General features: G+C 37.6%; 1 protein-coding gene across 2 annotated transcripts in view; it reads right to left on the bottom strand.

Moving 5' to 3' along the window:
• PPP3CA (protein phosphatase 3 catalytic subunit alpha) overlaps window positions 1–23,787 on the bottom strand; it is a 310,822-nt gene that overhangs the window by 285,880 nt on the left and 1,155 nt on the right. Inside the window, exon 1 of one of the 2 annotated variants that reach the window (XM_011361515.1) lies at window positions 23,264–23,781. The exons of the other annotated variant lie outside the window; for it this stretch is intronic. Coding sequence (XP_011359817.1) covers window positions 23,264–23,321 — 58 coding nt within the window. The 5' untranslated portion in view covers window positions 23,322–23,781. Of the gene's footprint in view, window positions 1–23,263; window positions 23,782–23,787 lie in introns of those variants that run through there. 2 annotated transcript variants of the gene reach the window in all.

The following is a 23,787-nucleotide window of genomic DNA, read 5'->3' as shown; positions in this document are numbered from 1 at the left end:
CACAATAATAATTAGTTTGGAGATTCTCACTTTTTCTAAATGCTCTATATTCCTAAATTGTTCTACTCAGGCTTCCACATCTCTTAAGGTATACTAGGTCCATATATGCTGGACAAGCAATCTCTCAACAAAAATGTAAAAAAAAATCTTTAAATTGGCAGCAAATGAGAACATAATGAAAAAAAATTATTTTAAAAGCAGGCACACATTGAGAGAATTTCCTATGAGCTACTGAGCTTTTAAAGGCAAAGAATTTCCTCTCAGAGTTACAGCAGATTGAAAAAAGCAGCCTGGCTTTAAGAAAAAATAACAGAAAGAAAGTTATCTTACCTTCCTTCAAATAATGTGTAGCCCCCCAAAAGAATGAGGAACACATTACATCAACACTTTTAAAAGCTAGTGATATGTTATTTAAATGTGACTAAAGTTATAATCTATTGATTTTTAGCTGTTTGGCATGTCTCCAAGGAAAGTCTATAAATTAGTGGAGGTGCCCCATTTAAGGTTCATTCAAACCCATAAGCATTTGTTTAGTGTTCCATAATTTCAACAAATTTCTAGACCAGCTATAAGTTGTATAAACTAACTAGTATTACTGAAGAGTACACAAAAATCATTCAATCTAAGACCAAGATCAGAAAATAGTATTCTATCTTATAGAAACTATTAAGAATTTATATACACAGTTGCAGATTAAAAAAAATCCAGAAGTAGCTACCCCAAATTGTGATGACAAGAGTTCACATTTGAGATTAGTATTAGCATTAAGGAGGCATTCCCTGTAAACTACCCAAGAACAGCTACCTTGAAATATAACCAATTAAAACTAAATTGTTTACTTCCATATTATATTGATATTATAACAGTATAGGTGCTAAAGGAACATGATAGTTTAAAAACAAATCAGCATGGCATTGAATAGTTTCAATGGCATATTCAAATAATAATAATAATATTTCAATGTGTTTCCTATCCTGGAGAGGGCTCGGATTCTAGGTGATTGATTGGTTAAGGTTCTTAGAAATATATTTGCAGTAGATAAAGGACAATGCTTCAGGCTATAAGAGTTTGACCAAAACAGGACACAATCAGCTATTTCTTCATTCCAATTTTGAGTTCAACAAACAATATTCTAATTTGTAATTAGGCTGTTATTACTTTGTAAGTAAGCTGGCCTATCAGACCTTGACACAATGACTAATCCAAAAGTGGGCATATGATCCGATCAGAATCTTTTAAGAGAGATCATGTGGACTTTGATGGATACTAGGTCAGGCCTATTCTGAGGTCTCTAGTGAAAAGACTGTGTAAGTCTGGATTTCCTGGAGGGTATCATTACTTGGAAAAAGCCTGCATGATTTTAAAGTCGACTAAGGAAAGAATCAAAGAGGGGAAAAGAGGAGAACTCTGATGTGTATGTTTCAAGTCACATCTACCCTTTTGACTTCCAGTTACAAGACAATATGGTTTTGATGTGATTTATATTACTAGCTATCATAAGACTCTTATACAGTACATGATTTGTGCTTCAAAGTCTGTCAGTAATCTGTGTGATCCAAAACTGTGATTCAGTTTTCTCACCTATATGTTACAGTCGGTAATGCTTATAAACAAACACCAGGACAACAGATCTACAGAGATGAACATGTCCTTACATGTTTATTTTTTTATGTATTTTTAACTCAAGTAAAAGGTAGAAACACAAGTCTTTTAGTACAATTGACTTAGAGAATTATATTTTAAAAAACAGAGTTCAGAAACTACAGATGTTTGTTAAAACAAACACAAGAGCATTTCACAGTCAATTAGTATTGGGTGTTACCTTGGCATGCATTATTACATCGCTAATGCAAGGAAAAGCAATCCCTACCCTAAGGGCTTAAAAATATCAGCAGGGACCAAAAAGTCCATCAGTGGGAGTGAATGCCATTCCAACTTCAGTGTTGAGAGTACAATTTTTTTTCATTTTCTCTCTCTAAATTTTCTTCCCCCAAAAGCTAACTATAAAAGGACCAAGGAGTGGGATTCATTTGTTGTCATCTGGCAAGAAATGAGGGAACCCTTCCAAAGATACTGAGTACCAGTGAACAAGTCTCCAAGATGAGAATAACAAAACAAAAACAGAGGCAGCAGCTTGGTGGTACCAAGGCTACACAAAGCTTCAAAAGCAAGAGCAAGAAAATTTAATTTTATGCAGGGAACAAGAGAAAACTGAAGAGTCAAATGGCAGAATAAGGTGTTTTTTGCAGCAATACTCTGTGAAGAAAGGGGAAAACCAGGCCAACCAGAAAGACAGTTGTTGCAACAGACGATGTCTTAACTGCAAAGACCATTTATAGTCATTTCCTCTGCAGAAGATTGGCTCTTTCCCTCAACCCTGATTAAGAATAAGAAATCCTTGTTTCATTTATCCTTTAATACTTGTGACTCAGAACTGTTGTCAAATGGGCTCTTTTGAACACATTTGAACTTTCAAGTTAAATGTTAAATAACAGTCACTCTTTTCACACAGCAATTTTTTCAATGCCAATAAAAACATGCCTAATCTTGCCCATAAAAAAAGAGATACCATATTCTATTCTGAAATGCATGTAATCCACTAGTTAGCTGAAATCACAACTTTGAAGAAATATAAAAATAGACACAAAAATATTTTATTGTAGAAAAATATTCAAGCTTGCTATTACATTATTTTTGCTACACTTGGCATATATATGTACATATGTATAAAATATATTTAATTGTGAAAAGTATTAAAAAATAAGTAAAAATACAATGTGCATTTCTCATTAAGACCATTAAAACCTTCACATTTCAGCCATAATTTTGTCATCTGTGAAATAAAGGCAATGGGCTAAAATATAATCTTTTAGCCCCAAGAAGTAACCATATTTGATAGTTCTAATATCCTGATGACTCCAGGCCTACCGTGCTTGCCTCCTAATCTGTCTGCCACATTTCCTCCATGTCTACTGCCATTCCTCAAATAAAGCCAAACTATAAAATGCTACTAATCTAATGAATGGCTTTAAAAATACTCAAATGTGCTACTAGAGGGCTTTTGGGAAAGCAATTATTTTAAAGACTAAAAGTTGAATTTCTTCAGTGGCTCTTATTCAAAGAATATAAAGTACTTCAACAAAACTAAGGTTAATTGTGTAGGTGAGATAAGTGTTGCTGGCACACACACACACACCCTTCAGTCAAGGGTGGACTGATTAACCCACTTACCCAATGTAATAAGGAATATGTCTGAACCTCTTGTGTAATCAAGGGACCCAATTTTCCCGAACAAAAATCTTGTTTTAACCTAATGGATCTTTCAGATGTTATAACGGTTGGGTTAAGAGTCTATGCTTTCATATATAAGCCACCTTTTTTTCTTTGAGGTATGGAATATTTAATAATAGCAGTACTATCAGCAAAAACTTACACAGCACTTAATAAGTGCCAGGCATTCTTCTTAGTGCTTTACACATATAATAAACTCATTTAATCACTTCAACAACTCTACAGTTAGGTGCTGTTATTGTCGTTTTACAGATTAAAAAACAAACAAGCACACATGTGCGGCACATAATTAACTTGCCCCTGGTTACACAGCAAATAAGCAGCAGAGCTAGAGTGCAATGCAGGTAGTTTGGCTCCAGAGTCCATGCTCTAAACCACCCCACCATATGCAAGTAGGGAAGGAACACAAAACACTCCATTTCTCTTCTGTGCAATTCCTTTGCTCATTGGGCCTCATTTACTATGCACCTGGTAACTGCAGGTGAAAGAACTATACGCCTAAAATTACAGACACTGACTTAAAGAAAAGCAAATATCCACGTACACACAAGAAAAAAATTTAAGAAAAAAAATTAAAATACTTAGAATCCTATCCAGTGTAATCTCATAAATTTATTTAATGACTCTAGGTCCAGTTTCTATACATTTGATATTCCACATCTCCCTGTTTCCCTCTGTATAATTCTTCACCTGAAGAAAAGAATGGAACAAAAACACGGACAATAAATGTTAGCAGCATTTTCATTCCCTATGCCAAAGAAGGATAAGAACAGTGAAGTTCAGTCCTGCATAAAAAGGAATTATTTTCTACAGTTATCAATGAATTATCATCACCAAAACGATTCAGTTTTAATCCAGAATTTCTTTCATCTTCAACTCTCATTTATATTGATAGCATTATTTTCAATATACAATTTACAAGATGAAATGTTTTGTTCAGTGCAAAGTAGCGGAAACAGGATGGAAAGGTACTCTAGTCCTGTTAAACCAGTGCATTTCAAAGCCCAGCCACACTTAAGAATCACCTGGGAGCCTTAAGAAAAAAAAAAGATGCTAGGGTCTCACTTAGGGAGTCTAATTTCAATGGTCAGGGGTAAGGCTAGGTAATAGTAACTTTAAAGTTTTTCAGGTGATTGGAATTAGAGCCATGTTTAAGTGCTATCCAAGACTTATCAAACTTTAATATGCATTCAATCACCTGAGGATCTTCTTTAAAATGTAGATTATGCTTCAGAAGGTCTGGGAGATGGTCTGAGATTCTATATTTCTACAATGCTCCCACACAATGCTGATGCTGCTGGTCCATGGACCACACTTGTGAGCAGCAGTAACCTTCTATCCTTCCATCAATATGCTACTATAATTAGTATAGAGCTAAGAAGGAATGGGAAAGGTATTACAATTTAATGCAAGGTAGAATATTTTACTTTTACGTAAAGAGATACTTATTTTTAAAAAGCAACTTGAACCCACAGAAAGGATTACACAACACAGGTTTATTGTGAATTAGATGAGCTAATATGCATGAAGCATGAGGGGCTATTCCTAGCCCAGAATCAGTACTCAGAAAGTATCAGCTATTTTATTACTATTTTATTAACAAATGAAGAACAACTATCCATATCAAGGAAACTGATTACAGATACAAACCCATTTTCTAGAAAAGTATGGTTTCTATTTGTTCACAGTCTTCATATTATGTCATTCTCTTCTACACCTAGACAATTTGGTATAGAGATAAAATGTTGGTCCCAAAGTCAAAATTTGCACATTTGAAAACATGATGTCTGGGATCTACTTTAAAATATTCAGCAAAGAGAAAAGAAGAAAAAAGATAAAGCAAATGTAATGAAATCCTGATATCTTGATGATTACCTTGTGGGACAGGTACATGGGGGTTAACTGTCCGCTTCTCTCAATGTCTATATATGTTTGAAATTTTTCAAAATAATTTTTAAGTGTTCTGTTTGAGAATCTCAGCTTCTCTACTGATTAGCTCTGTGATCATGAACAAATTACTTAACTTCTCTGACCCACAAATTATTCTTAAGTAGAATAAGTTTCCACATTAACCACCTCACAAGGATTACCACAGAGATTTTTTTAAAAGCATTTTTTAAAATAATTGAAACAAAAGAAATAAAAAATGAAATAAAAAATAAAAATAACTGAAACCAAGCAGTCACCTCATGAAGATTAATTTTAATCCAAATGGGTCCAATTTAAAGAGAAGCAAAAAAGAATGGTAAAGTGTTTCTAAAATAGAAGCAGGTAGGTCTATGAAGATGGTGTGCCATTGTCCTGCCATTTCAGTCTTTTCTATTACCTCAACATTCTAGACCAGATTCCATCAGAAAGAGCTAGAAGAAGCACATAATGAATTCTCCACAATGCCATGTCTTGAGCTAAATGCATGAAAAGGTTTCTTGCATGACAACACAAATTAACTAAGGGTGACCTATAGACAAACACCACTTCTAGCTGCTATACTATTGCCCTGACTACAAGAAACACAGCTTTTTCTCCCACTCTCTCCTTTCATTCATGAAAATCTCGAAATAGTAGGGATAGCAGTTCAGGAGGAAGTAATATCTTAAATACATGCCACATAATCAAAAGCAAAATATCATTACTGGTGATATCTCTTCAAAGGACAGAAGTTCAAACAAGAACAGATGGCACCTTTATTACCTGTAACATAATTACAACATAATTACATAATCATTTAAAATATACATTATTTCAGACAATTCTATCATTCTGGAAATAAATCAAATCATTCACAAAAACTCACTGTTGGAAACCTTATACAGAAGTGCACAATTTCACAATACACGGTGTAACGTAAGAGTGAAAGGGAAAAATTATTTAAAATAGTAGATATACAGAAAACAACTTAATGCACATTTCCACTTTTTAAGAACTTGAAGAAGCAATCGCATAATGAATCTCACTTATGTCCATTCCAACTGAATTCTAATCAAATGTTGTGACGATGAAACTCCAAGTACATGCCTCTCTTCCACAAGAAAAAATGCTAGAACCTGGAATGTACCACAAGTAGGCTAGCCTTCCTCATTAGTTCAAGAAAAAGCAAAAACACTGGAGTTCAGAAGTTGTATTTACCACGGGAATTCTCAAAAGAAGCACTCTCTATGTTAATCTTCTACTTTTCAATTTCACTCTTAGGACACAAGTTAAAGCCTCATTTTAAACAACAGTATCCAAATGTATTTCTTATATATTCTTCACGTTCATACGTGGAATGAATGGAATACTTAGTCATTGGTTATTTTACTTAGATATTCCTATTTGAATACAGGCTTACCTTGTTTTTTTTTCCTATACTAATAACATTCAAATTATCTGTGTATGCAATAATAAACACTAGGCATAATCATATTTCAGTATCAACTTCCTTAAAAGGTAAAGCTTATTTCAGACAAGGTCTGGCTCAAGAATTAAAATAAACACACACAGCAGGAAAGCTGAAATGTATATTTTGTTTTTTCAGGCCATGAAATACCTTACATTTCAATATATGTAACAAAATAAGAACTAAAACACCCTGGTTGTACTCCTACTTAGGAATTAAAATTAGTTGATTTTATTCTTCTGTTAATGAACACTTTTAAATAACCACCAAAAAAAGGTCATGTTTGAAGTCCAACGCTCACAAAAACGTCACAGAAGGAAAAAGGAGAAGAAAAGAAAATTTGAACCCAAGCTGATTCCAGCAGGGAATAAATTTTCCCACTACAGAGAGAGGTATTAGCCATGAGCAAGGGAAAGCCAGAGGCCCCAGTATGAAAACTGGAGCTCCACGAATTAATTTACAGACTCAGGGAATCAAGGCAGGGTGTTCACCTTCCTTTCCACCTGAGCCTCAGACCTACAGCTGCTTCACAACCACAAGACTTCTCAGTCAACCAAAATCAGCTGGATCAGAAATGTGTTTAGTAATCATGTGAATAAAGAAATAAATTTCTCTAATCACCTGCCTCAGAGAAGCATTAAAATTCTGAATCTGAATCATCACTCTTTTAAATAATTACATCCAAATGAAAATTAAACAAGGCTGGTCCTAAACATCCATCACAGTACAGAAATTATAAATGGTAAATGAAAAATCCTAATCTCAAAACAATTCGTATTTGCATCTAAAATGTTACAATGAAACCACATAACTCCCTCCTCAAAATGTTTCATGTGACGTCTCCTTGAAGTGGCTTTCACTTTAGCTATGTGTGGCTTCCTTTATTTGCTTTAGTGACAAAAATATGAAAATGAATATAAAGAAGCAAAATCTCTAAAACAAAAGCCAGAAGTATCTATAATAGCTAGGACTAGATTTTTTTTTTTTTTTTTCAGTTTAACCTAGAGGAAAACTCAAAGCCTAATTCAAAGCCTAATACAAATACCTTTTTTGTGCAACTTATAGTCAGGACTTTTCATGTTTTACATTAGCCTGTCTTGTAACACCACGATAAGGTCAATAATGCCAAGGACAGCCTGTTCTATAGTCTACCAATTGTTTCTAAGCCTCAGGTACATATTTCTAAAAAGGAAGTGGAAATACTTGCCCCACAAAACTGCTCAATTTTTCTCCCACAGAAAATCCAGTTCTGTTCTCACTTAAATAATTTCCAGCACCCACAATATTTTATATAAAAACAAATCCCTAACAAAGTCTATTCTCTATCAGTTCATTCACACTGCTTAATGAATTCGGTCTTGTGTTTGTGCACTTCAACTTAATGTTATGGTGGTAAAAGGCCAGGATCCAGAGTCAAGACTGCTGGAGTCCAAATTCCTGTTCCACCACTTACTCGCTGTGTGACCCTGGAAAGGCACTGAACCTCCCCTAGCCTCAGAGTCACTGGAAGGACAGAATTAGGTAATGCATTTGCAGGGCACACAGATTCATGTCATTAACATTTTTAGAAGAGAACATATATCTCAAAAACATATAAAGGTATTTTATTATTTATTTACTTTGAGCAAGATCCGACAGAGAAGCAAAGTAGCCCACAAGTTAACAAAGTATTCTCTTCAAATATAACTGTGTAAAATAATGTATGCCACAACATATGCCAGTAATAAACACACCTACTCTCTAATCATTACCCCTGGAAAATTCATGTTTTCCACTCCCTGAGATGACAAAAGATTAAAATAAATCTCAGGGTAAGCAAAAGCATTGGACATTTTTAAAAATTTATCATTCCTAAGTACAGCTATAGAAAAATACAACAATTAGGTAAGGAAAAGATCAAAGATAATTACTCAAGCACCTTTTTTTTTTTTTATCAGAAGCCACAAGCTTCTTATTAACACAAGGGAGGATATTTTCCCCGTGTTGCATATGCGGAACCTGAAATAAAGATTTGTGAACTCATGCATCCAGATCGACTGGCTCCAAAAATTCATTTGGTTGCCAGGCTTGGGCAAAGGCCTAGACAAATTCGCCATGGATATAAATTATGGCAAATAACTAAAACGAAGAGAGAAAATAATCCAGATGTTTACATAAAAGATCTAAAAAAGCTAGAACCAGAGGACAAGGTATGATTAAGTCAAATTATGGCATTACCTTAAAGTTTGTATTTAGAATTGTATAAAATAATGATAAAATCTAGAGTGAAGGGAACCTGGCTTACAGGTTTATATAAAAATTCCTGGGGAGGGGGATGAAGAGGTCAGGTACCACATACGCCAAGGGCACTGGAAAAAAAAAGTAATTCAACTTGGGCTACATTAATAAAAAGTATGATACTAGAAGGGCGAAAAAAAAAAGAAGTACTAAGATCATTATGTTTTTGTGATGAATACATATACCTTTTCCAGTCAATCCGTTTGCTTGGGAGAGGGGAAGAATCATTATGTACCAGGCATCGTGCAAGGCACTGGGGAGAAGTAGATGAGGCCTTGCCCTGGATGACTTCACACTTAAATAGAAAGTTTTGTTGCAAATGCTTGTGATACGTTGTGTGTACCAAGTATAAGAAGTAGAGCAGACAGCTGTGCCTGAGGGAACTGGTGAAGTTTTACACAGAATAGGGACACAATAATAAGCAAGTGTTCTTTGCTTATTTTGCTTAGCCTGTAGAGGTAAAACAAATACAAAGCCACAGGAGGTATCATTAGGATTTTAAGTAGTTTAGTTCAATCAACTTTATATCGACCAAACACAGATAAGCACTCAGAACACATATGAATAAAAAAATGTTCTCCCTGGGCTTAAGAACTCACACTGTAATAGACTTAAAATCAGTACACTGTGACATGACAGTAATAGTTTCAAAATTCATGCAGTAAGGAAGGGTTAAATTCCATAATATATAAAAAGTTCCCATAAATCAATAAGAAAAAGATTAACTATCAAATATGGGATTAGCATAATCAGATGTTCATTTTTAAATGATTACTGTAGTAACAATATGAGAAAATTAATGTATGAAAGCAAAGAGACTAATGGTGGGAGACTGCTGAAGCACTAGGTGAAATATTTAAAAGACCTGAACTGAAAGACAGGTTTAATTAACTGCATAGATGGTGTTAACATCACCCAGGATAGCAAACACAGGAGAACAGATAACCTCACTTTATCCACAGCAACTGCTGTACACAGGGTTTGAGAGAAAGCTCTGGAAAAAAGATAGGTTGCAAAGAGATGTGTTATTCATCAGCCTATAAGCAGTAGTCAGTACTCTAAGTATAAGGAGATGAAATTGCCTGGAAGAACTTGTAAAGGGATAAAGGAACATCAACACTTAGGATTCAGTCGAGGAGCTGACAAACAAGTCAGAGACAGAGGAAATCCGTGAAAGCCGATGACGTTTCAAGAAGAGATGGCCTATCATGTCAAATATCACAGAAACCAGCAATTAGAGTCACTAGTGACCTTTGCCAAGCTGTGTCAGAGGAATGGTGGAGGCCCCCACACTATGATGGACTGGATAGTGGGTAGGAGATGACGTAGTATATACTTTAATGCAGGTTACTTCTAGAAGCAGAAAGCTGAGCTTTCAAAGGAGCTGTCCAACAATAAAATAATACCTAAGTACTGAGGGCTCTTTTTGAGCCCTCTCGTGGTTCACAGTCCTTCCCATGGTTACAACCGCCTTGCAATGATAATATTAATGATCATTTCCACTTTTCAGTAAGAAGATGGGTTCAGGGTGGTCACATAACTTCCCCATAAATACTCAGCTAATACGTGCGAAAAGCAGGATTGAAATGCAGGTTTTGTCACAGAAAGACTCAACAGATACAGAGAACAAACTGACGGTTGCCAGATGGAAGGGAGTTGGGGGATTGGGTGAAAAGGGTGAAGGGATTAAGTACAAACTGATAGTTAGAAAACCGTCACCGGGATGTAAGGTACAGCATAGTGAATATAGTCAATGATGTTACAACTATGTATGGTGTCAGATGGGTACTAGACTTATCAGGGGGATCACTTCATAAATTATACAAGTGTCTAACCATTATGGTGTATATCTGAAACAAAAATGAAATAATATTGAATGTCAACTTTAATTGAAAAATAAAAATTATTTTAAAAATTAATTTAAAAATTTATAAATGCAGATTTTATCAAACCATAAACCTATGCCCTTTCCAAATTGATGCTGCCTCTCCCTCACTAAAAGCACTGTGTGGGGAAGGAGGGGGCTCTTGTTAACCCTTTAACATTTTTTGGAAGACAGCTGAACTAGTTTACTTTTAAAGAATCCATGATTCTCTCTCATATACCTGGCTCACAGGTGAACTATCACAGCCACGGAATTCCAGATATAAACACTCATCATTACTTTTGCAGCACTTTTTATGCCATTTTCATTTAAAAATAAGCCTACATCCTAACAATGTGCCTATATATACTACACATACACAAAATAATATTTGTTCCATTTATTTTTGCAAAAAAAAAAAAAAATGAAAGTACAGTCTATGAAGATAGTTAATGACTCCCTTTTCCACACTCCACAGCATGTTGCATCTTGTGTTATTAAAATAATTACAACTTGCATTGTGATTTGCTTTCACACCCCTACTCCATGCTGGACAGTAATCTTTAAAGATTGCCTACTTTATTTTAAGCCCTGAGAACAAAGCATAGAGCCAGGCAAGCAGTGGGCGCTAAAACTGATGCATGCATGGACGGGATGGAAGGAGGAACGATAGATAAATGAAGGAAATAATATTTTTTTCAATGGCCATTTTACACTGAATAATGGATTTCTTAATCTAATTGACCCACTGGGATATGATATCATACTTGAAGGGAGCAAGATAGAAAATTAAGTGATACAAGAGGCATTGAGTTTGGATTTAAAAAGTGACATGAAAGTTCACTCTCAAAAAGGCTCTTGACATACAGGCGTTCCCTGGATTCAGTACTACCCAAAGGCAAAATGAAAAATTTAGTTAATTCGCTGAATTATTTTTTAAAGATCAGTTCCTTCTGAAACTTCAATCAAATGCAGCCAATCTTATCCTAAATAAATAATTACTCATAGAATTTCAGGCATGGCCCCTGGGAGATGTTTGAGGACAAGTTTCACAGAGTACCTTGAAATCACCCCAGAGCTGCCTACCTATACATTTCAAGATTTACTCAATCTTCAGATCTGGCGAGCAAAGCTGTATTCTCTAATCTCAGGTCTCAGCCTTTTTTTTCCTATCAAGAACACATTACATTCACTTGCACAAAACACTGACATGAGTACACCCAAACTCTAACAAGCTATTCTCAAAAATGTTCATGGAAATAAGGCAAACACTGCCACAGATTACAAGAATGTATAACTTCCACTGTGATTAAAGACATACTGGTAATCTCGAGACTGCAAGTTATGCAAAATGCCCACCATGACACCTGTAGCTCCATTACTTTCTTGCAAAAGAAAACACATCAGAACACAAGTGAAAGTAACATTTTAGGGTTGAACTTGAATCCACCCTAGTTTATACACAGATATGCTAAAATAAGTTATTTGCAAACTTCTGGATTTTATCGGTAGCTGTTAATGCCTTACAGCTGAGTGTAACACAGAAATGTGTTGTGACACCACAATTCGAAGTCACTGACCTCTTCCAGGCCTCAGCGAAACTTAAACTAGTTATCAAATTACAACTGAACTCACTGGGTAAGCCAAATTCAATGGCCTCAGGAGCTGTTTATCAACAACCTTCTAAGACTGGGTGCCAGAAGCACGAGCAGGCAGAAGAGGCAGGTTCAGCTCTGATGAAGTGGGTGCTGAGCTGCCTCAAAAGAATTATCCTGTCCTCAATTACCCCACTAATACCACCATGGTGTCATGTGATCATGCTATCTTTGTTACTTTCCCGTATTACGAATAAAAGCAAGCACAATGAAAGCAACGCCTCTAGAAAGTCACTGTTAAAATGTGTCACTATTCGGGCTTTCTGGAAAGTTCCTCCTTACAGAGCAGATTAGGTATTTGACACCTTAAACCTGCAGAGGAACTAGAGAAGATACAATGAAGGGAATTCCAATAACAAGGTGATGAGGAATAAGAGCATCATGACAGCGGCAGTCCTCGTCCAGCCAAGGGACACCATGGGACGGAAGCTAGACTGGGCCACCATGAAGGGCTTGAGTTCCAAGAAGTCTATAGGTTAGCACAAGGGTACTGAAGGGCAAGACAAGAGTACTGAAGCATTCAAGCCCAAGGTGCTGAAGGTTCCTCGCAAGGAGGCAAGCCAAGACGAACCTTTGCTCACTTCTCTGTTATCAACAAACCCCGACAACCTGACATGGTGTGAAGTAAGACTACTGGGATGGCGAGGGACCCTGAAACGATGCGATGTGGGGAAGAGCTAGAAGGCTTAAAAACATGAAAGTGGCTTTTAGTATCAAATAAGGTCTCCTGTGAAAGACACGTAAGGTTCATTTTATTGAAGTCTATAGGGTGATGCTAGAAACAATAATTGTATATTTCAGAGCATCTGACTGAGGGCAAACTAGGAAACAGTCTGGCACACAGAAATGGCCAGGACAGGGCAGGAAGCCTTAGGAAATAGGGAGCTCCTTCTCACTAAATGTGTCCACACAGCAATGGGATTACCATCCGTCAGGGACACTGGACAGGGGATTCCACACTGCAGATGGCCCGAGCTAGATTTCTGGTGCACCTTCCAAGTCTGAGTCTTATTTGTTTAGCTTAGGCTCAGACCTAAGCAAGTATTAAGAGAGAAAAGATTACCCCCACCCCTGTATGCTCAACTCTCTCTCCCTAGTACCTAATCAGAGACTGGCTCTGCTCCAGATAAGGAGATAGATTTCCAATATTTTTCCAGCTTCAAATTTCATAATTTTAGATATAGATCACATTTGCAACCCAAATAAATGAGGATCATTTATTCTCTCCGTTCACAAAATCCCCACAATCTATGCCAATGTTAAATGCCCTTGACTGGGCAAAAAGAAAAAAATCACCTAACTCCCTGATGCTTCCAAATGGTGTTCTCGTACTCAGCTGTTCGTGGTGATGGACATGAGTGTGATCCACTGTGAAAGAGACTTTTTAAATACTTGAAATCTATAGTTGAATCACCACTCAACTTTTTCTTTTTAAGACTGAATAATCTTTCAGTTCCTGTTGCAATTTAAAGTCTTTAATCACTTGGGGGTGGAAGGGAGACCTCTTTTTTTTTTTTTTTTAACATACTCTAAACTTTCCACATGTTTCTGGAAGTACAAGGAGAATTCTGACCAGAGGTGAAAGCAGGAGAGATCCCCTCCTGGCTGCTGAATGCAAATTCACAGAAACTGACAATGATAAGATTTTATGTAGAAAACTATAGTTTCCCTAGTCTTCGACTCCTTGAAAGAAAAGTACTTCTGTGCGAGAGAGACAAATTAAATCCTGGCCTACAAACCAGAGCTTGGAAAACCCTGGCCAGCTGCTTTAATGGGGGCCACATGACCATGTCTGGGTTAGTGCAGGTTCTGTGGGACTCTGTAAGAGCCAGGCTGAGAGCGGCGCCTCTCCATACTTGCCTCCTGCTGATGTGGATCTCAGGGCTGGCTTTTCTCAAAACATTCACCATGTAGATGAATCAGGAGAGCTGACTCACAAGCAGCCTGTATATATGTGATGGGCCTCAAGAACTTTTATAAGTATTACACAGACATCTCAAAGCTGGGCTTGCAGTATGTTTTATATTTGTTCTGATTCCCAATGTATTAACTTTTATTCATTTGCATTTACACATTTCTCTAAGTAAGCAATAGAATTATAAGATCTAATCCAGACCTCCAAGATGCTTGCCACAAAAGCTTTCCCCCAACCTATTACCACTAATCTTCCTGAGGAAAAAACCATCACCCATCTTTGAGAAGATCGACATATACATCCTTTGACAGTGACCCACTGAAAACCAAGCACTCCCTGGGTAAGCCATTCTTGCCAACTATGCTTCTGCAGACTTGCTATTAGGCAAAAAACATAATTCCAATAAATGAAACAGCATTTCAAAACTTGAGGGGGGAAAAAATCCTATGAGATTGGCACTTACAAATCAAGGAACCCATCAGATATTTGTTAGCTGCCATGATTTAAGATCCACAAAATTTCAAAGTAGAAAAGAACCCCATAGTTTAGAGATTAAAATCTCTCTTATTCTTTATATGTTATTTCATTCATTTAACAACCACATACCGAATACCTATTCTACAGCAGGCACTGTGCCGGTGGGGGGTGGGGGGGTGGGGTGGAACTAAAGATAAAAAGATACATGGAACCAGGTCCCACTCTCCTGGGCTGCTTCCTGGGGAGGAAAGGCAGACAGGTAAACAAATCATCACAGCAACATGCTCTGTTCAAGATGTCCTCTATGAGAATGAAGAAACTGAGTATCTTTACTCCAACTGAAAGTACCAAGAGATGTGAGTCCCAAAGGAAATAACATTTGAACTGAAGATTAAATAATGAGAATCGAATGAGAATTGTTATCATGCCAATAATCAGACCCACACAGAGAAGATATGCATGTACTTTAATTTATTAGCATTAAATATGCATAACAGACCAACAGTGTCAGGTTTAATAAAAAATTATAATTCCTTTGTAAAAAGAAAAATAATAATAATAAAACAAATTTGAAATCCTGACTTCAGTTCAGTCATTTTAAGAGAATGCACTGTGCTTTTAATTTGATAAAATGGAACAGCTTACAAGATGTTTAAAAACAAATATCAAGGGATGGCTTAAAGCTCACTTAGGAGAATATAAGGCGTCAGCAGAATTGGTGCCACTTTTTAAAAATTTCTCACAGCCCATATAACTTCCCACTGGAGAGCATCCAATGACGTTCTGGGGGCCAGAGCAGGGCAGGAGGTTATGCTGGAAAAGGCTGCATTTCTGGATAACAAAAGCAGTACAGAGAATGATAAATTGAGATATAAACAAAGGAAGAGGGTTTTATTTGTTTTGTTTTGTTTTGTTTTCATTTTCTTTTGAAGTCCAAGTGTGGACAATAATTAAAATACATAAATCACCCAATAAATCAAACACTGAGTGATTAACATATCTTTTTTCACTTGTCAAAAATTGATCAGCCTAAGGTGAAATACAACAAGAACTAAAAGAAAGCTTTAAAGTTCAAGCTAATGTGCTAAGTTAAAAAGGATTTAGCCTTTTAAACTCAAATGGCAAAAAGCCAGTCCAAATCACCAAACAACAAAAATGCTTTCAAATTGTGTCACCTCCTTATAATGCCTCCTTCTCATTAATATAGCTGGAGAAGGAAGCATTCCAATTAATCAGTCACCATATAGAACCATTTACAAAGGATCAGAACTCAATATAATAACTCAAAATAAACATGTAATTTTTCTCCATTTATTGCTTCAGGAGCACGTAAAAATTTTTGCAATGCCCAGATCATTCAATAAGAATTTATTCAGTGCATAACGAGCAAGGCATTGGGTTAGGCACTACTGGTTCAATGACCATATTTCCCAAACTAAAACCTTAAATACACATATTAACAAATGTTAAATAATTTCCAAGTATATGCAGCTACCTGGGAGACATAGTTTAGACACTGACATACTAGAATTTCCAAAACATTCTAATGCTACATAGAGACGAAAAAACATTTTAAATCAATAACTCCTCCCAAAAAAAGAAAAACTGGGGTTATACAGACACTGAAGACACTCTTTAAGTATTAAAATCTTAGAGCTGATTAATTTTTTTTAATTTAGCTCCATATGAATAAAAGTCTCTCTCTGAACATCAACCATCATTTTTCTGGTTTCGCAACTGTAGAAAGTACCTGAAATTGACAAACATTGTAAAATGGTATGTCATAATCTGGACGTAGTTGTTACCATAAACCTCTTATATCTCCTTGTTTTTCTCTTTGCAGACATGTGCAGAATTTCCAGTTACAGGAGACAGAAAGAGAAGTTCAAAGAAGTCAGATAGACAACCTTTTTAAAAAGAGTCATAACATACTTTGTTGTGAGGCAAAAGCATGGATTAGGGGCATAAAAAGAAGAAAAACACGAAGTTCTTCCTCTCTCTGATCTCAGTAAGAATCCATCTAATTTAAAAAATGCAGCATTTTATTAACTGATCACTGCTTCCTCAGTCAGGGTTTGTAATTGTTTTTTAATAGTAAGACTTCAACTACCCGAGTATACACTTGTGAAACGGATTTGAGACCCAGCAACAAGTCTAGATCCTCAAGCCAATAGTATGTCTGATTTATGCCATTATTCAGAACACTAACCATGGAGGAATATGAAATGTTTTATTTGACTTCTTATATGAAATAAAACTGAAGGCCTGTCAATGAATACAGCCTGTTATGAATATAGGAGGTGAAAATATTATAGAACGAAATGTTAAAAATGCTGAAAATGTCGATGACTAAAGACAGTTTATAAACTGTCTTTATAAACTGTTTCAGAGCCCACATCATTCCCACCTGATGACTGTATTTTAAAAAAGGAGTGGAATGCATAAAAGCAATGGCTGATATTTTTACTTTAGCTTCCTCTAGAAATAAAAAAATCCTCAAACCAAAGCAACAGTATGGATCATTATCTGTAGTTCAGATGAAGAGGCTTAAAATAATACCCTTCCAAATAATAGTAAATAACACTCCTTAAAGAGAGTATGCTATTTCTATTTCTGTGTATATATTTACCTGAACAGAAGACAATGCTTAACAATTTTCCTTTAGTAAACCTCATGCCAAGACCAAACCAGATTATATTTATCATAAGAATTTAAATTTCTAAATACAGAGCTATAAAATTTCTCCTAATAAAACTATCTTATATATACAACTACAATTTACAATTTAGTAAAGCAAAATTAGAAGAAAAAAAAAGTTATCTTAAATATACCAAAAGAAGTGACAGTTTCAAAAAGATTTTCAAGAGAGAAGAGCATCTTTGCTACAGGAAATATTTGCTTACACTTACCTGTATGCTAGTCCCACCTGTGACTGACCATTCTATCTATTCTGCCTCCATTTCTCCAACTATAAAATATCACCATAAGCCACTGTTGTACATCCAAGGTATTCATGGATTTCAATATTAATGATTCTGACTATTCTTGAGTAACCTTGAATATATATCCACATGTCATCATTTGTAATTCTGTCTCAGCAGTGACTGAACTGCCATTCCTACGCAAGTGGCCCAGGTATAACCATTCAGGCTCTCAAATCCCACTTAATGATCCTCTGATTCTCACAAATGATGACGAGCATAATTATTGCACTTTTATGTATGGGAAAAGTACCCCATGACATAAAGTTGTAATTACATAAAGCTATAATTCAAAATCTCACTATATCCCTCTTGAACATCAAGAGAATGTTACACCAGAAAGTTGCTGAAAAAATTGACAAAATGATTTTTCAGTACTTATCAAAGTTCCATATCATGAATCATCATCGGTCTTTAGAGTTATACAAGTGTCCAATATCTTCACAAAACTTTCAAAATGGTAATTTAACTGGATTTGCTAAAATAGCGGTCCACAACCTTTTTGGCACCAGGGACTGGTGCTCCTATGAGATTCTAATGCCTGATGATCTGAAGTGGAGCTGAGGCAGTGATGCTAGCGCTGGGGAGCGGCTGCAAATACAGATGAAGCTTTCTTTGCTCCCTGGTGGCTCGCCCTCCTGCTGTGCAGCCCTGTTCCTAATAGGCCATGGACCAATACAGGTCCATGGCCCTGGGGTTGGGGACCCCTGTGTTAAAAGGAGAGAGTATGTTTAGAAAAATGCTGTTTTCCAATGAGGTCACTCTAAATGGATTCTTTATTCAGTTTCATAATTAGTTTCAACTTTGCACATGGCTGACACAAAAAAGATAAGGAAAAGCATGAGGCCAATTATAAAAGTTATAAATATACAGTAATATCAAAATCATATTTCATATCTCTAAAATTACAAATAAAAACAGTTCATAGAGACACAAAAAGATTTTTAAAAGCATATTATAAACAAATGTTAGAGTAACTAGATTTTAAGGTATTAACTTTTTTCACATTTTAACTGGATGTATTCAAATAGATTGTTCATGTAAAGGTTCTGCCCCACAGATCCCAAAAAACTATTATTGACGGCATTTTTAAATCATTGGAATTTCTCTGGATCCCAGGCTCAACTGTTGCCTTAACCCTTAATTTACAGAACGTTCTGAAAACAATGCACTTGTGTTATATTTACTTTACAGTGATAAACAGATCAATTTAATTTGTAATTAACAGCATCAATTTGCACAGTTCACTAAGTCCTGAAAAAATTTGTTCTCAAATATATTAACTATGCCCAAATCGTGTTGTTTATAGTATTAATTAGATTAGCGGACCCCTTTCTCCACATCATTGAACACTGACATTTAATCATAATAACTTTCAATTAATGACACTGAATTAATGAGGTTTTACTATACTCAAATGGAAAACAGATACATAGAATAACTCAACTGATGGTAAGAAATATTCAGTAAAATAAATTCACAATAAGCTCTTAACAACTGCAAAGAAACAGCATTAGTTAATACTCCGTATTTGTTTTCTTTTTACTTATTACCAGTCTCTTCAGCTAGAAACACTGGTGGCTTGAATCTTTACTTAATATTTTACTTAGATACCTCTTCTTGCTTATATGATCTTAGATATCTTACCAGAACTTCCCTATGTGTACTTTTTCTACACAAACAGTACATAAGTTGACAATACACAGAAAGACAGCTCCTTTTCTAGGACTCCTCACAGCCAAAAGCAACCTGACAAGAAGGCCCTACCCAGAGTCTTTGAGAAATTTCCCAAAACTCTACCCAGGAATTTATCCCTTAACAACCTGCCATGGTGTCTGGAATTTCTACCATTAAAATTAGTTCAGGTGAAGGTAAAAGGCCCATTACAAAATACTAGGAGATGGGAACAGAGGTAAGGGCAGGAGATGTAACAAAGCAACACAATGGCCACATATGGTTTAATTTCCTCCAAGTATTTAGCTGTCATTTACCAAAGTCCTACAGCCAGAAGGAATGTTAGGGCCAGATGAGAAGTTAAAGGCAGGAACAGGCAAGGAGAAATGAAGAGAAGCTGAAGATTGGAAAAAGGTCTGTGGAGCACCACTGCAGGAAAAAAACAAACTATCGTGTGTTGTGGGGGAGAAGAAAGGAGTAGCTATTCTATTTATTGCCCTCGGTCTTTGTCCTTATATTATGTTACATTTCTTTTCCAAAAATGTAAAAGAGTAAATGAATCAAATTATTCTGATTTCAAACAAATGGCATTACTAAGATGTTCTCTCCGAATTTTTATACTTTCCATTATTTTTATCCAAAAACAGTCAAAATGAAACAGCACTAGTTCTGCTAAATGAAGTAACTTTTTTTGAGGTAATCTAAATGAATGCTTTTCATCTCCAATGCTGCCATTCATTTCCTTTCACTTTTAAGGTTTAGAAAACTGATCAGGGTCTCTAAATACACTCTAGAAGATGCTGCAAACCTGAAACATTACACAGTTAGTTGAAACAAACTCAACCTACCTTTCTAAAGTTGCATTCTGGAAGTAAAAGTCAAGAAAGCTGTCACGTCATGGTATTACTACAAACACAACCACAGCACACCTTTATTTGTAAATAGCAATTTGTAACAAAAGCCACATACTAATGAAGGTAACTATAAACAACAGCATGGCACACCATGGTAACAATGATCCAAATACCTCTTATTTCTCTGTGTAAGTGAATACCTTTAACTGTACTTGGTTAAAAGAGAGAAAGTAAGTGTAGGGAACACAGAGACTTCCGCAAGGATAATTCCTTTCCTGATTTAAAGAATAAGTCAATCTCAGAGCACTGAGATAAAGTTCTAGCAAAATTTAAAGTCAAGTCATGGTTTCATGAACTGTCTTATCTTTCTATAAATATGAAAAATTGTTTGGTAATGTTTCATCATACATGTACTTTTTATTCACTAAGCATGTGTATACATATTCAAGGGGAACTGCTATTTCATAGTAGATTGATCATCAAAACAGATCATCTCGAATAATTAATTGTAAAAATCATGCAAATGACAAAATGTTGAATCCAACACTTGATGCTTGTTAAGCCAAAAATATCAAATCTATAAGAAAACATAAAACAGTGTGTCCACCTTAAAAATCACAACTCATCAATAAAACTTTTTTTTATAAACAAAATTTCACCATTTCACATCACTCTATCAAAACAAAAGCAAAATTAACTTTTCCTATTTTGAACCTATTACCCACATTTGCATTCCAATTCTGCAATATGTAAAACAATTTTTTGTAATTATGAATAAGTATGTATACTTATAATGTAAAGCCATTTATAATATATATAATATAGCACTAGAAAAAAAGTAAGACAAAACAGCCATGGAATGGTTGAATGGACTCTCACATTAACTGGTAAAAATACCAAGCCCGAATGTATGAACAAACATTTTTATATTCATCAATTGATAATTCATCAATTGATAATTTTACATTTACATTAAGAATATACACTTTGTGATTTAAAATAGGGAATGTGATCTTGTGTGTGCAGGAGTGTTTTTTAATTGCTGACACATTTACTGCTATCATTTGAATTGCAAGCTTTACATTAATTGTTTTGAAAACAGGTGCTCTTAACATACAGTTTGGAGTTACATCTAAATTTCACAAGTTAGGGAGAGATTTGTTATTCTAATAGTTCAGCAACAGGTCTTAATATCTTTAAATGTCAATAAAAGCCCTTAATACAAACATGGTTCTTTTGAATGAATCTGAATTGACCGTTTACAGGAGGATCCATGCCTGCAGAAAGAATAGCTGTGCATCTATCTGTAGTCCTATTTTGCAGAGATATGTCCTTATTTTGACGGGTCTATGAATACTGCACTGAAGCAGGGATGATTCTAATATAAGCAAACAAAATAAGATATTTTACTCTTTTTCTTAAAAAAGGAGACCATATTTCCCCCAACGCCACGAGAAAACACACACACACACAACTTTAAAAAACTGAGCAAATGTGAATGGAGCAATGAACAGTTTTGAAGCCCCAGAATGACTTCTGTTATCACCATCTTTAGGCTGCTGGGTTACTTCACCTAAGGGCTCATGATGCAAATGACTTTATTGCTTTGCACTCTACTTGCATGCTCTAGCCACATTAGATACTATCTCTATTTCTGTTCTACACAACACACAGACGCTCATACACATACACACACGCAAACACAAACACTCGCCAGCGTTGCTTCCAATTCCAGAGGCCCGCTCTGAACCTAGCACATACCCAACCCAGCTCTGCTGTGTCCTGACCCCAGGAATAAGGGATACTACTTAATCCTGGTGGATCTGCTCTGTTGTCTCATCCTTCCAGGATCCGTAGGACGGTTCTTCCAACACTCCACCGCGGAATAAATGCCCCAGTGCAACAGAGAATGAGACCACTGCCTGTCCCCTTCCTCGCCCTAAGTGTCCCGACTTCTCTCCGCCAGCAACCCCAGAGCCAATCCTGCCAGGAGTAGACGATCCCGGGCCCAGGGAGAACCAAACGGCCCATTAACAAGGAGGTGCCAGGGACACGGGGAAACGAGCGGGGCGAGTTCACCACTGGGGAGGTGTGCTCCACCACTGGGGAACCATTCAAGAGCAATGACAGGTCCGCGGGGGAAGGCTGGGGGTGGCGAAGGAGGTTAGAGAGATGCTTTTCGTGTCTTTTCTCAGGACCTGCGGGGGAATCCCGCGGTGGCGGCAGAGGGACTCTCGGGTCGTTCCCGGCCTCCTGCGCGCCCCTCGCGTCCCCTCAGCCACCCGCTCCGCCTGAGGCCGCCCCCGCCCCACGCGGAAGGCAACGCCGGGCTCCCCCCACGCTCTCCCGCTCTCTCGCGAGTCCTGTGCAGGCCCTTCCAGGGGGAGGGGGAGGGGGCGCGGAGGGAATTGCTGCAATGGAGCGCCGAGAGAACCCTGCCCTAGCCAGGCAGTCGGTGGAAAGCCACAACCACATAAAAATGCCATATTAATTTTTTAAAAGCCATAAATCACCCCTCCCTCTGCAAAAGAAAACCATAAACCCGATCCTATGCAAGCCTGCGAGCAGCCACCCACTTCCTATTTCTGTCACAGCAGCTACACCCTGCCAGCAACCACCCCCCGGGCGCCCCCTCCCGCCACCGCCACCCCCGCAGCCACCTCCCCGAGGCTCAGCCATTTGCCAACTGACGCCCCCGTAAATAAAAATGCCCCAACTTAAGGCTGGGTGGGAGGCGTGGGGTAAGGGCGCGCGAAGGAGGGGGTGCGAGGGTTGCACAATATCCTAGAAGGTCCGTGGCTGGAGCCGGGAGAGAACCCAGGGCGGGGGAGGGGAGGCAAGCTGCCCGGGTGCCTGCGGCACACACGGTGCACCCCGGCGCCCGCGGCGTGCCGCTTACCTTTCACCACCCTGTCCGTCGTCGACAACTTGGGATCAATTGCCTTGGGCTCGGACATCTCCAGCCGCCGGGAGACAGCGACGCGCTGCTCGTCCGTCCTACTGCACACCCCGACCGGACCGGCGGGCCAGACACTAAGCGCCGCCGCTGCCGCCGCCGCGCTGCAAACCGCTCGGCTGGAGGTCTGGGCTCTGAGCTGGCTTTAAAGTTACTGCCTTCTCCGCGCGTCCCTCCTCCGCCGCCGCCGCCAGCCCCGCCGACTCCGCTCTGGGGACGCGTGTGTGGTGGTTATTTATTTATTTTCTAAGCACGCCTCTTGGTTCTTCTTTTATTCTTGGGGAAGGGGGATGGGGAGGAGAGGCGCACACACGAGCACCCACCCTGGCACGGAGACCGGGCACCGCGGAATGGAGCCCCACGCGCGCACACTGCCGGGATTAAGACCGATCACATGGGGAGGGCCGGGGGCGAGGGAGGAGAGGCAGGGCCGCCGATGTCAGTGCCGCCAGCCGCGCCTCGGCGTC

Source organism: Pteropus vampyrus, unplaced genomic scaffold, assembly GCF_000151845.1.
Source record: "Pteropus vampyrus isolate Shadow unplaced genomic scaffold, Pvam_2.0 Scaffold67, whole genome shotgun sequence".
Lineage (NCBI taxonomy): Eukaryota > Metazoa > Chordata > Mammalia > Chiroptera > Pteropodidae > Pteropus > Pteropus vampyrus.
Note: the sequence above shows the minus strand (reverse complement) of the source record. Positions and strands in the feature narration are given on the sequence as shown.